Source organism: Equus quagga, chromosome 21 (assembly GCF_021613505.1).
Source record: "Equus quagga isolate Etosha38 chromosome 21, UCLA_HA_Equagga_1.0, whole genome shotgun sequence".
In the NCBI taxonomy this organism is placed as follows: domain Eukaryota; kingdom Metazoa; phylum Chordata; class Mammalia; order Perissodactyla; family Equidae; genus Equus; species Equus quagga.
The window spans coordinates 38340335-38353679 of NC_060287.1; the positions used below are offsets into that span (position 1 = coordinate 38340335).

A 13345-nucleotide genomic window follows, 5' to 3' on the forward strand; every position below is an offset into this window, starting at 1 on the left:
ATCTTTTCAAATACCATGTCTTCTCAGCTTTTCGTTTCACAAGGGAAATAAAAGAAAAAATAAACAAGTGGGACTTCATTAGACTAAAGAGCTTCTGGAAGGCAAAAGAAACTAGGATCAAAACAAAGAGACAACCCATCAACTGGGAGAAAATATTTGCAAATCATATATCCAACAAGGAGTTAATCTCCATAATATATAAAGAACTCACACAACTCAACAACAAAAAAACAAACAGCTCGATCAAAACATGGGCAGAGGATGTGAGCAGACATTTTTCCAAACAAGATACACAGATGGCCAATAAGCACATGAAAAGATGTTCAACATCACTAATCCTCAGGGAAATGCAAATCAAAACTACACTAAGATACCACCTTACATCTGTTAAAATGGCTATAATCACTCAGACTAAAAATAACAAATGTTGGAGAGGATGTGGAGAAAAGGGAACTCTCATACACTGCTGGTGGGAATGCAAACTGGTGCAGCCACTACAGAAAACAGCAGGGAGATTCCTCAAAAAACTAAAAATAGGACTACCATATGACCCAACTATCCCACTACTGGGTATCTACCCAAACAACTTGAAATCAACAATCAAAAGTAACATATGTAGCCCTACGTTCATTGCAGCACCATTCACAATAGCCAAGACATGGAAACAATCCAAGTGCCCGTCAACTGATGATTGGATAAAGAAGATGTGGTGGATATATACAATGGAATACTACTCAGCCACAAAAAAAGACAAAATCATCCCATTTGCAACAATGTGGATGGACCTGGAGGGAATTATGCCAAGCGAAAAAGCCAGACTGAGAAAGACAAACACCAGATGATGTCACTCATATGTGGAATATGAACAAACACATGGACAAAGAAAACATTTTGGTGGTTACCAGGGGAAGGGGGTGGGGGATGGGCACAGGGGGTGAAGGGGAGCACTTATGCGGTGACAGTCAAGGAATAATGTACAAACAAAATTTCACAATGATGTAAACTATTATGAACTCAATAAAAAATTTAAAAAAAAAGAAAGAGGTGATGAGGACGATGGGGGGAGTATTGGGGGAAGTAATGGAACTGTTCTTAATCTGAGTGGTTACATGACTATACGCATTTGTCAAAACTCATAGAACTGTAAAAAGGTGAGAAAAAAAACCGTAATGGGTGAGTTTACTGTATGTAAATTTAAAATAAGAATCCTTGTTTCAGAAGGCAGAAGATCTGTTTGACAGCTAACCCAAGGTCTCTGCTATACTGCCTACTCCTCATAGAACAGAGTCTTGGTATGTGAGATGCATAAGCCCCGAGATGTCTGCAAAGCAGCACTTTAATAAAACACCACCATAGTATGTAATCTTTCCAGTAAAGTTCATCAGCGTGTAAGTGAAAAACGTAAGTGCCACTTTCCAAGTCTTGGTGAGAGTTCCTATGTGAGCTACTCCAAGCAGGGAAACACAAAGGTAAGCTGAGCCTGTATGCTGGGCAACAGGCCGGTTCACCCACTGGCCAACTGCCTCCCCGCTACACACCAGCCAGCAACTCAGGCAGTTCAAATTCACAACCCAGCAGAACGACAAATCACATATGTCACAGACCTTTGGGGTCACCTGCAAATAGCAGAAAATCTAATCATCAAATTTGCAGACTTCTTTTAAAAAAAAAAAGACCTTAAAACACTTGTAAACGGTAGAGCAAAGCAAGCCTCCTCTCGCTGCAGGCGCTATGATGGAAGCACATAATGCCGTGCTGGGGTTGATTAAAGCGCTGGCTAAATGAGGGCCGCTGTAGAGACCCTCTGAGTCTCAACACCTACCCCAGAAGTATCATCAACTTTTAAGGGATTATGAAGAAACTGTCTACACAGGATCTATTTCATTAGGATTGCAGTAGAGGAAGGATAATGCCATGATAAAATTTCCTTTCTCTTTAATAGCAGAGCCTTGCCCTAAGGGTGGTATAGGACACAGCAGAGATGAAAGAGCAATGTAAAAAATAAGCCATAGCAATATACTGAACTATTTCACTGACTTCAGAACAAAGAGACTTAACACTCACTAGTACAGACCACCCCCTACTACGCTAGGCTATCAGTTATCATTTAACCATTTGGCTTTATCCTCGACAGTAGTTTTGCCATAGAATTCTATCATAACTCTATCTATAATCTTTGGGAGAAATTTACTAAAGAGACAATTGAGGTTTTTGGAATTCTTTAACTGTTGTACCAAAACAACAGCAAGGGCTTAGCTTAAGCTCAACTTAGGGCCTTTACTCAAGCTAGACATTAGTAAAACGATGACGATTCCAAATAACAAGGAGCTAAACTTACAGTTGTGTTTTGACTTCTGTTGGGGTACAGAACTGAAGAGAACATGCACCTCACCCTGGTTCCTAAGATCAATCGTTCTTACGGATGGTTACCAGAGTCGCCTGCGGTGATGGTCCGCAATACACCCCTGGTACCTATCCCTGCGCTACTGAGTCAGATTTCCAGGGTAAGAATCACACAAGATTTGAAAACGTTCCTGACAGATTTATGCACACACACCCCTGACTGGAGTCACCGCTCTAGAACACCCTTCCAACAGTCACTACGTTTGAAAAGAATTACTCACTTGTTACGATTCCGGCCAGAGCAAAAACAAACTGGTTTTCGTCAGAATCAAGCTCCTTGACATCCCCGTCCAGTGACTTCACAAAACTCTCCATTGTTTGACCAGTGATGCTGAAAAACTTCAAAGCTTTATCCTGAAAGTTTGGAAAGGAAAATACCAGACTCTTTCACAGATACCAGCATGAAAACGTTTTAAAAGTGCACAACACAGAAGACACACTCTGGTTTTAACTACAGTAACAATATTTTCAAGTCTATTCTTTCATTAAAAGATTCAATCAAAAAGATCAGAAAAAAGAAGTTTGAGGTATGCAGAAGACTGAAGACTGATGATGGAAAGAGTAAAATAAATAAATATATATATATATATAGGAAACAGCTCAGATTTACACAATGATGGAAGTACTGGGATGAACTCATCCAAAAATATACTAGAAATATACTAGGAAAATATGTTCTCTGTTCTAGGCATGAAACCAGAGGTTTTCAAACCTTTGACAGAACTGCTTTTCAAATAAGATCTGAACTGAAATCTCAACATGTAGAAGAGATAAAGATAGTGAACAGGCTCATCTGGCAGTTTAAATCTTCATTATGTGGCAAACAGTACTTCCGAGTTTGCAGAACCTTTGAAGCCCTTCCTTGGGGGTGCTAGGATTCTAAGGAGTAATTTTAAAACCAATGCATTTACAAATGGCACAAGGGAACTTCGTGGGGTGATATAAATGTTCTAAGACTGGATTGTGGTGACGATTACACAACTCTGGAAATTAGCTAAAAACCACTAAATTGTACACTTGCAAAAGGATGAATTTTCTGGTATATAAATTATACCTCAATAAGTTCAATAAATTTTAAAATGTATTTAATCTCTCCACCTAAAGTCACACAGTTTTTATTTCTGTAAGTGATAAGTGATTTATTATTGGCCTCTCACAAAACATCCTCCTCTTGACTTCTACTCCCATTCATGACCACAGCATTCTCCCAGAGTCAACCCACCATCCTCCTCCTCAGCTCCTCTCGCTCTCAGCTGTTGAGTCTGCCCTGTCACGACACTTGCCTCAATCACCATGGCTCTCCTCCCTTCCCATCCCCCCTATCATATCAGGGGCCTGCTGAACTCACTCCAGCCTGAGCCACTGGGATGGCCTTCCAATGAGTCTTCCTGTCTAGTCTCCATACCCACAACCCCACCTTCTACCTATCCTCTCTGTCAGGTTCATCTCTGCACAATTGTTCTCTTGTCCTATCACTCTTTTACTCAAAAATCCTTCAGGAATCCATCATCAACCTGACATTTAAGGTCATCCAAAATCACATTCCATCCTACCTTTTATGCCTTATTTCCCCGACTTTCCCACTTGACCCTTCACACACTGTGTCAGCTGACCCACACGCTGTGCCTAAAACCAACCTGGGACTTCGCGCTCTCTGCCTTTGATTACACTGTTTCCCTCCTCTTGAGCCACCTTCCTCCTTTTCTGCCACTGCCACCCATACAAGTTAATCAAGGCTCATTTCAGATCTCTCTTCCTCGGTGAAATTCCATCATGTGCATGTGTGTGCACTATTAACGTACGTATGTTAAATAACATAACATTCAATAAATTAAATATTACATTACCCACGGAATTAACATAGGCAAAGCACTCTAAACTTTGTTAAATACATGTAAATGTCAAGTAATAAGACTGAAGTGGTATCATCTCCACAAACACCACACAGACTCCAGGAGAGAAGGGATCTTATTTCATTCACTTCACATACTCCAGAGTACCGGGTTACAATGGACCCTACACAGTTGGTGTTCCAAAACCAGTGACGAATGAACAAAAGAAATGGACTTAGCCTGTAAGCACCCTCATAGCTGCGCTGGACTCTCTCAGTCACATAGCGCTAATCAACAATACCCAGACAGCCCACTGGTCGTACTCACCCCTCCTAGAATGGCTTTGACGACCTCCTCGCTACTGGAGACACCCCACAAAAGAGTACAGGCTGCTGCTCCCATCTCCGTACAATACTCTGCCTGCTGCAGGAGCTGCTGCTTCGCTTCATTCAGCTGCTGTCGAAGAACCAGTTTCTCCTGAAATCAAAACAAAATAAAATCAGAAAAATGAATAGCATTCAACCTTGAAATATCTCTATTGTGTTTCCTCTTTCAAAGATATTTCTTAAAGAAATGCATGCAGAATTATAGAAAACAGTTGGTAAATGAAAACCAGTCCCTAGAAAGCCATAATCCATATTTTTTAAAAAACTTCAGAGGCAAAAATAACACTCTTAGAAAAGAACACACTACTGCATTAGAGTTTACAAATGCCACCAAAGACTTGAATTCGTCTTCTTTAAGTAAAATGAAAACATGAGGCATCTCAGGTCCCAAGTGGCTCTACCCAGGACCGGCACCAACTGGGACACCTGAACAGAGTACCAACCTGACAGTAGTCCACACAGAGCAACATCTCTAACAAAGGAGCTGCCCCCTCCACTGTAAAAACACCACATGACACAGCTAAGACCAGGTAGGAAAGATGGGAGCAGAGGCAGGAGAGCAGTATGAAGGCAGGGCCTCCCAGGCGTGCCCTGGCACAGCAAGCTAAGCGCCCGTGTCAGGAGAAGAGGGAGGCCAGGAAAGACTTCTCACCCGCCCCCCACCAGCGGCTTCTGAAGAAACGTAGCAGGCAAGTGTCAGCCAGGGCTCTTAACAAGTGAACTGTCCTCCCAATGTCCCCTCTGAGCACACAAGCACTCCTACAGGCACACCTTCAGGTGAGTCTTGGGTGATGTGGGGCTTCCTGCCCTCCCCAACCACCACCTCCAGTTTCACTATTCCTTACTACCTGACATTCCCTTAAAAGATGAGAGCATTTCCTCACTTCATGAAACTCAAAAATATAAACACCAAGCTAAATGCATTTATACCAAAGTCTAATTGGCTCAACAGTCCACAAAGTTGAGTATATTAGACGTTTTAGGCTTTTCTTTTAGAGAGGTGAGTGCAGGACAATTAGAGTAGAGGGGCTTTTTGCCTAGGGGAAGAAAGGGAGCAGTGGGCCACAAGTCAAAGTCTGTTCACTTCATAACTTGGCCTAAGGTGGCCAGTCACATCTACCTGGGGATGACGCATTTGAGATTTAAAGCTTCATACATGTTCACATATATTCACACAATTTACGAGAAAAAATGGTCACTGAGCCTACAACACATGCTAACACTGCTTTATGTGACTTATAAACTCTGGGTTTTTAACATCTGACTTCATCATAACAATAGTCTAGATTCCTAGATTCGATCTTCAGGCGTCTGTAGCTGAACCCACTCAAGTTGGGGTGACGTATGCAAAAGCTCTATCACAGCATGTCCTTTCAGAATTCCAGCTTTTCTCACAGTTGAAGCAGCCTGCATTCCAATTAGTCTGGTTACGGTGGTTCTTCTGCAAGATCACACAAGAACTGCTGAGAAGGACAGTGTTCACTAGGGTCACATTTGGTGGTTGTAAGCAGATATGCCCAACAAGGGCTGCACAGATAGTACAATAACACCAAGAGAAACTCAAAGAAAATAATTCCACTCAGAAAAACATCAAAATAAGAAAATACTTAAGAAAAAATTTAAGAAAGTAGTTCAAGACCTGTACAGTAAAAACTATAACACATTATGAGAAAAATTAAAAGAAGAGCTAAACAAATGGAAAGATATACCACGTTCATGGACTGGAAGACTCGATATTGGTAAGACGGTAATTCTCCCCAAACTGATATACAGATTGAACACAATCACTATCAAAATTTTAGCAGGCTTTTTTGTACAAATTCATAATCTGATTCTAAAGTTCACATGGAAATGCCAAAAAAATGTTTGAAAAAGAAATACAATGTGAGAGGACTGACATTACCTGATTTCAAAAACAGAGAGTTAGGTCAAGATGGCAGCATAGGTGGACTCTGAACTCACCTCCTCCAAGGGACACAAAAAATTTACAAGTACTCTTGGAACAATTACCCCTGAGAGAGAACTGAAAACTAGATAAAAAGAACCCCCCACAAGAAGGGACACTGTTGACAGAGGTGGAAAAGGCAGAAACTCCTTTCTGGGGAGAAAAAAAGCTACCTTCTAGCCCGCCAGGAGCAATCTTAAGGAACAAATCTTTCCCTGAAGGAAATACAACACCGGAAATAAAAACTTCACTAGAGGGACTCAAAAGCAGAGTAGATGATACAGAAGAATGGATCAGCGAGTTGGAAGAAAGACTAGAGGAAATCACCCAAGCTGAACAGACAGAAGAAAAAAGAATTAAAAAGAACGAGGACAGTCAAAGAGACTTCTGGGACAACATCGAGCGCACTAACACCCATATTATAGGTGTCCAAGAAGGAGAAGAGAAAGAGAAAGGGAGAGAGAAATAAAGCTGAAAACTTTCCTAAGGAATGAAACAGACATCCAGGTATAGAAAACACAGAGAGCACCAAACAAGATAAACCCAAAGAGGCCTACACCAAAACACATCATAATTAAAATGTCAAGAATTAAAGATAAAGAGAGAATCCTAAAAGCCACAAGAGAAAGGCAACAAATGACATACAAAGGAAACCCCATAAGGCTACCAGCTGACTTCTCAGCAGAAACCTTACAGGCTAGAATGGAGCGGCATGATATATTTAAAGTGCTGAAAGGAAAAAACTTACAGCCAAGAATACTTTACCTAGCAAGGTTATCATTCAGGATGGAAAGAGAGATAAAGAGTTTCCCAGGCAAGCAAAAACTAAAGGAGTTTATCACCAAGAAACTAGCCTTACAAGAAATGCTAAAGGGAGTTATTTAAGTGGAAAAGAGAAGACCACAAATAGGAATAAGAAAACTATCAAAAAAAATACAATCACTGGTAAAGGTAAATATACAGTAAAGGTAGCAGATCAACCACCTATGAAGCTAATATGAAGGTCAAAAGACAAAAGTACTAAAATTACCTATTTCCATCATAAAAGGGTAACAGATACACACACACACAAAGAAGAGGTTAGAGGGGACGGCCCTATGCTGTAGTGGTTGAGTCCAGCGTGCTCCACTTCGGCAGCCCAGGTTTGCGGGTTCAGATCCCGGGTGCAGACCTACACCACCTGGCAAGCCACGCTGTGGCAGCATCCCACACACAAAACGGAGGAAGAGTGGCATAGATGTTAGCTCAGGGCTAATCTCCCTCAAGCAGAAAAAAAAAAGAGAGGAAGACTGGCAACAGATGTTAGCTTAAAACAAATCTTACTCACCAAAAAAAGAAAAAAAAGAGGTTAAATATGATATCAAAAACACAAAATGTAGGAGAAGCGGAGTAAAAGAGTAGAGCTTTTAGCAAGAGGTCAAACTAAAGAGACCAACTTAATACAGATCATGATATACGTAGGTTATTATATATGGACCTCACAGTAATCACAAACCAGAAACCTATAACAAATACACAAAAAATTAAGAGAAAGGAACCCAAACATAACACTAAAGAAAGCCATTAAACCACAAGGGAAGAGAGCAAGAGAAGAAGAAAGGAATAGGGGAAACTACTAAAACACCCAGAAAAAAAGTAACAAAATGGCAATAAGTACATACTTATCAACAGCTACTTTAAATGTCAATGGACTAAATGCTCCAATCAAAAGGCAGAGAGTGGTTAATTGGATAAAAAAACAAGACCCATATATATATGCTGCATACAAGAGACACACTTCAGACCTAAAGTCACTCACAAACTGAAAGTGAAAGATGGAAAAAGATATTCCATGCAAATGGCAAAGAAAAGAAAGCAGGGGTAGCAATACTTATATCAGACAAAATAGACTTTAAAACAAAAACTGTAACAAGAGACAAAGAAGGGCACTACATAATGACAAAGGGAACCATCCAACAAGAGGCTACAACCCTTGTAATTATCTACGCACCCAACATAGGAACTCCTAAATATAAAAAGCAATTATTAACAGACAAAAAAAGGAGAAACAGAAATACAATAAGAGTAGGGGAGTTTTACACTCCACTTACACCAATAGATAGATCATCCAAACAGAAGATCAATAAGGAAACACTGGCCTTAAATGACACCGATGGACTTAGCTGATATATACAGAACGTTCCATCCAAAAACCGCAGAATACACATTCTTTTCAAATGCACACTGAACATTCTCCAGGATAGATCACATGTTAGGCCACAAAACAATAAATTTAAGAAGATCGAAATAATACGAAGCATCTTTTTGGACCACAGTGATATGAAACTAGAGATCAACTACAGCAAGAAAATCAGAAGAGCCACAAATACGTGGAGATTAAACAAAATTCTACTGAACAACGACTGGGTCAACGAAAAAATCAAAGGAGAAATCAAAAAATACCTGGGACAAATAAAAATGAAAATATGACATGCCAAAATCTATGGGATACAGCAAAAGCAGTTCTAAGAGGGAAGTTTACAACAATACAGGCCTACCTCAACAAACAAGAAAAATCTCAAATAATCTAACAGTGCACCTAAAGGAACTGGGAAAAGAAGAACAAATAAAGCCCAAAATCAGTAGAAGGAAGGAAATAATAAAAATCAGAGCAGAAATAAATGAAATAGAGACTAAAAAAACAACAGAAAAAAATCAATGAAACTAAGAAATAGTTCTTTAAAAAGATAAACAAAATTGACAAACCGTTAACCAGGCTCACTAAGAAAAAAAGAGAGAAGGCTCAAATAAATGAAATCAGAAAGGAAAGAGGAGAAATTACAGTGGACACTTCAGAAATACAAAAGATTATATGCTATATTGGAAATAATCTAAATGTCCATCAAGTGATGACCATCCAATGGAATATTATTCAACAATAAAAAGAACAAACAATTGACGTATGCTAATATTAATGAACTTCCAAAACACTACACCAGGCACAAAAGACTACATATTATATGATTCCACTTCTACAAAAGATTCAGAGAAGGCAAATCTATAGAGACAGAAAGGAGATGAGGGGTTGCCTGGGCCGGGCAGGAAAGCAAGGACTAACGACAAACTGATATGTGATAGAAATGTTCTAAAAATTGGGCAAAATCCAGCACTTACTCATGCTAAAAATTCTCAGCAAACTAGGAATAGGGGAAACTTCCTCAACTTGATAAAAACCATCTACAAAAAACCTACAGCTAAAATCATATTTATGTTTATAATAGGGGAGGCTATGCATGAGTGGGGGCAAGGAGTATAGGGGAAATCTCTGTACTTTCCACTCAATTTTTCTGTGAACCTAAAACTTCTCTTAAAAAAAAAGCCTATTTTGTAAAAATCATACTTAACGGTGGAGGACTCAGTGCTTTCCCCCAAGATGAGCAGCAAGGTAATAATGTCCACTCTCACCACTCTCCTTCGTCCATAATGCTGCAAGTTCCAGACAGTGCAATAAGGCAAGACAAAGAAATAAAAGGCATACCAAGCAGAAGGAAGAAACAGAACTGTCCCTATTTACAAATGATACAATTGTCTATATAAAAATATCTCAAGGAATCTACAAAAAAGTCCTAGAACTCATAAATGAGTTCAGCCAGGTCACTAGATACAAGATCAACACACAAAAAGCAATTGCATTTCTAAATATTAACAACAAAAAAGCAGAAACCAAAATTAAAAGTACACCACCATTTTCAATCGCTCCAAGGAAAATGAAATACTTGGGTAAAAATCTAACAAAACTTGCAAGATGGATACATTGAAAATTACAAACTGCTGATGAAAGAAATTAAAGATAGCCTAAATAAATGAAAAGACATACTTTGTTTATGGATTGAAAGACTCAACATAAGAAACATATTAATTCCCCCCAAACTGATCTGCAGATGTAACACAATTCCCATAAAAATCCAAGCAAGAATTTTTGTAGACATAGATGAGATTATAAAATTTATATGAAAAAGTAAAGGACCTGTTCAGACAGTTTTGAGGAAGAAGAACTAAATGGGAAGAAGCCCTTTACCCAGAGCCCAGGCTTCCCACACAGCCACAGGAGTAAGACAGAGAGCACCGGTGGGAGAACCATCAGCGGACCAGAGCACAGAGAGACCGAGGCAAAGACGCCCAGCTGACTACTGACAAAGAGGCAAAAGCAAGCCAGGCAACAAAAGATCTTGTCAACAAATGGTGCTGCAGCAACTGGACAACCATAGGCCAAAAGAGAAAAAATCAACCTAAGTTCACACCTTATACGAACAATAACTCAAAATGGATCACGAACTTAAACATAAAATATAAAACTGTCAGGAAAAACAACAGAAGAAGCTATTAGGACCCAGGGCTGGGTGAAAAGTTCTTAGACATAACAGGAAAAGTACGATCCAGGAAAGGAGAAATCAACGAATTGGACTTCATCCCAATTTAAAACTTTTGCTCTTCCGAAAGGCCCTATGAAAAAGACGAAAAGACAAGCTACAGACTGGAAGAAAATATCTGTAAACCACATATCAAATAAAGGACTTTTATCTAGACTATATCAAGAACTCTTTAAAGTCAACAGTAAAAAAAAAAAATCCAATTAGAAAATGGGCAAAAGACACGAACAGCTATTTTACAGAAGAGGATATACTGACAGAAAATAAGAACACACAAAGATGTTCAATACCATTACAGCCATTAGGGCAACGCAAATTAAAACCACGACACATTATCAAAATGGCTAAAATAAAAAATAGTAATAACACCAAATGCTAGTTGGGATGTGGAAGAAGTGAATCACTAACACATTGCTGGTGGAAATGTAAAATGGTGCAGCCACTCTGGAAAACAATTTGGCAATTTCTTACAAAACTGAACACGCACTTACCACACGACCCAGCAATTGCACTCTTAGGCACTTATCCCAGAGAAATGAAAACACACACTCCCACATACATTCCCACAAAAGCCTAGACACGGGTGTTCACGGGACCTTTACTCACAACAGCAAAAATCTGGAAACAAGCCAAATGTCTCTCAGTGGGAGACAGCCAAACAAACTGATGTTCCACATCATGGAACACCACGCAGCCACACAAAGGAACAACTACTGACACACACAACGACTTGCACGGATCTGAGTGAAAAAGCCAATATCAAAAGGTTATACGCTAAGTGTTAAAGCTCTTTTAGAATTTGTTTAGCAGGTTTTCCAGTCCTCACTGGAAGACCCTCCTCCTCCCCAAAAAATGCTATATTCTGAATTATTCCATTTTGGTGACATGCTTGAAATAAAATTATAGAGATTAATGTGTGGCAACTATGCACTAGCAGTTGCCAGGAGGTAGGCACAGGGACAGGGTGGGTGTGCCTGAAATGTGGTAGCAGGAGATCTCTGCAGTGAGGGACAGCTCTGTATCCGGAGCATGGTGGTGGTGACACGAATCTATACATGATAAACTGGCACAGACCTATGCACACACACAGATGGGTATATGTGAAACTCATTAAATACACACAAGTACAGGTGAAACTGGTGAAACCCGAGTGAGCTCTGTGGACTGCACCCGTGTCAATGCCCTGGCTCTTACCTGGTATCCTAGTTACACAGCATGCTACCACTGAGGGAAACTGGGTAAAGGGTATAGAGGACTTTCTGCAACTTCCTGTGAATCTATAATTATCTCAAAAACACTTTACCAAACAGCCGGCCCAGTGGTGTGGTGGTTGAGCATGCGTGCTCTGCTTCAGTGGCCCAGGGTCACAGGTTCGGATCCTGGGCACAGACCTACACACCACTCATCAAGCAATGCTGTGGTAGGCATCCCACATATAAAAAGTAGAGGAAGATGGGCACTTATGTTAGCTCAGGGCCAATCTTCCTCAGCAAAAAGAGGACTGGTGGTGGATGTTAGTGCAGGGCTAATCTTCCTCAAAAAAAAAATTTTTAACCAAAGGACAAACTGGATTGGGGCAATAGTTGTACAAGTGCACAAGTTTACTAAAAATTATCAAACTATACTTTTACAACACGTGAATTTTATGGTATACAAAACATACCTCAATAAAGCTGCTTTTAAAAAATAAACAATAGGGGCTGGCCTGGTGGCATAGTGGTTAAGTTTGTGTACTCCGCTTCAGCAGGCCAGAGTTCACAGGTTTGGATCCCAGGCATGGACCTACACACCACACATCAAGCCATGCTGTGGCGGCATCCCATATACCAAACATAGAGGAAGACTGGCACAGATGTTAGCTCAGCGACAATCTTCCTCAAGCAAAAGAGGAAGATTGGCAACAGATGTTAGCTCAGGGCCAGTCTTCCTCACCAAAAAAAATTAAAAATAAAATAAATAAAATAAAAAAGGGAAAACAATAATCAAACCCTGATGTATTTACTTATTTAAAGTGAATACTCATACATAACAGAGTATTTTGTTCAGAATATTCAGAGAATTCAAGTACAAAACTTTCAAGGTTCCTTCAAAACCTTTCTGTAGTTCATTTCTGATTTTAACTGAACTATACTATCAGTTATTTTTCTTTAAAAAGTTTCCATAAATATACATTTGCAACAACTTCCCTTTTATTACCACAAAAGTAGCAAGTCTTTCCTAACAAATTAAAAAGACAGATAACAAAAAATCGGCAGTCCATATTTAAGTTAGTTTACTGACGATGAAAAGTACACGCCGTAAGAAAACGAGAGAGAGAGGATGAAACCACAGTAAGCCACGGAAACGCCTGCTCCTCAAAGAGAACACGGG

At 39.8% G+C, this 13345-nt stretch overlaps 1 protein-coding gene and 1 non-coding gene across 7 annotated transcripts in view; one reads left to right on the forward strand and one right to left on the reverse strand.

Moving 5' to 3' along the window:
* The window catches only part of LOC124231397 (heat shock factor 2-binding protein), a 107186-nt gene that overhangs the window by 77140 nt on the left and 16701 nt on the right, over positions 1-13345 (reverse strand). For all 6 annotated transcript variants that reach the window (XM_046648182.1, XM_046648183.1, XM_046648184.1 and 3 more), the window contains 2 exons: positions 4563-4712; positions 2625-2757 (listed from right to left, as the gene is read on the reverse strand). In XM_046648182.1, the coding sequence (XP_046504138.1) occupies positions 2625-2757; positions 4563-4712 (283 nt within the window). The remainder of the gene's footprint in view (positions 1-2624; positions 2758-4562; positions 4713-13345) is intronic.
* On the forward strand, positions 11752-11813 carry LOC124231575 (U7 small nuclear RNA). Its single transcript, XR_006886602.1, has one exon. It is a non-coding gene; the product is annotated as a U7 small nuclear RNA (small nuclear RNA).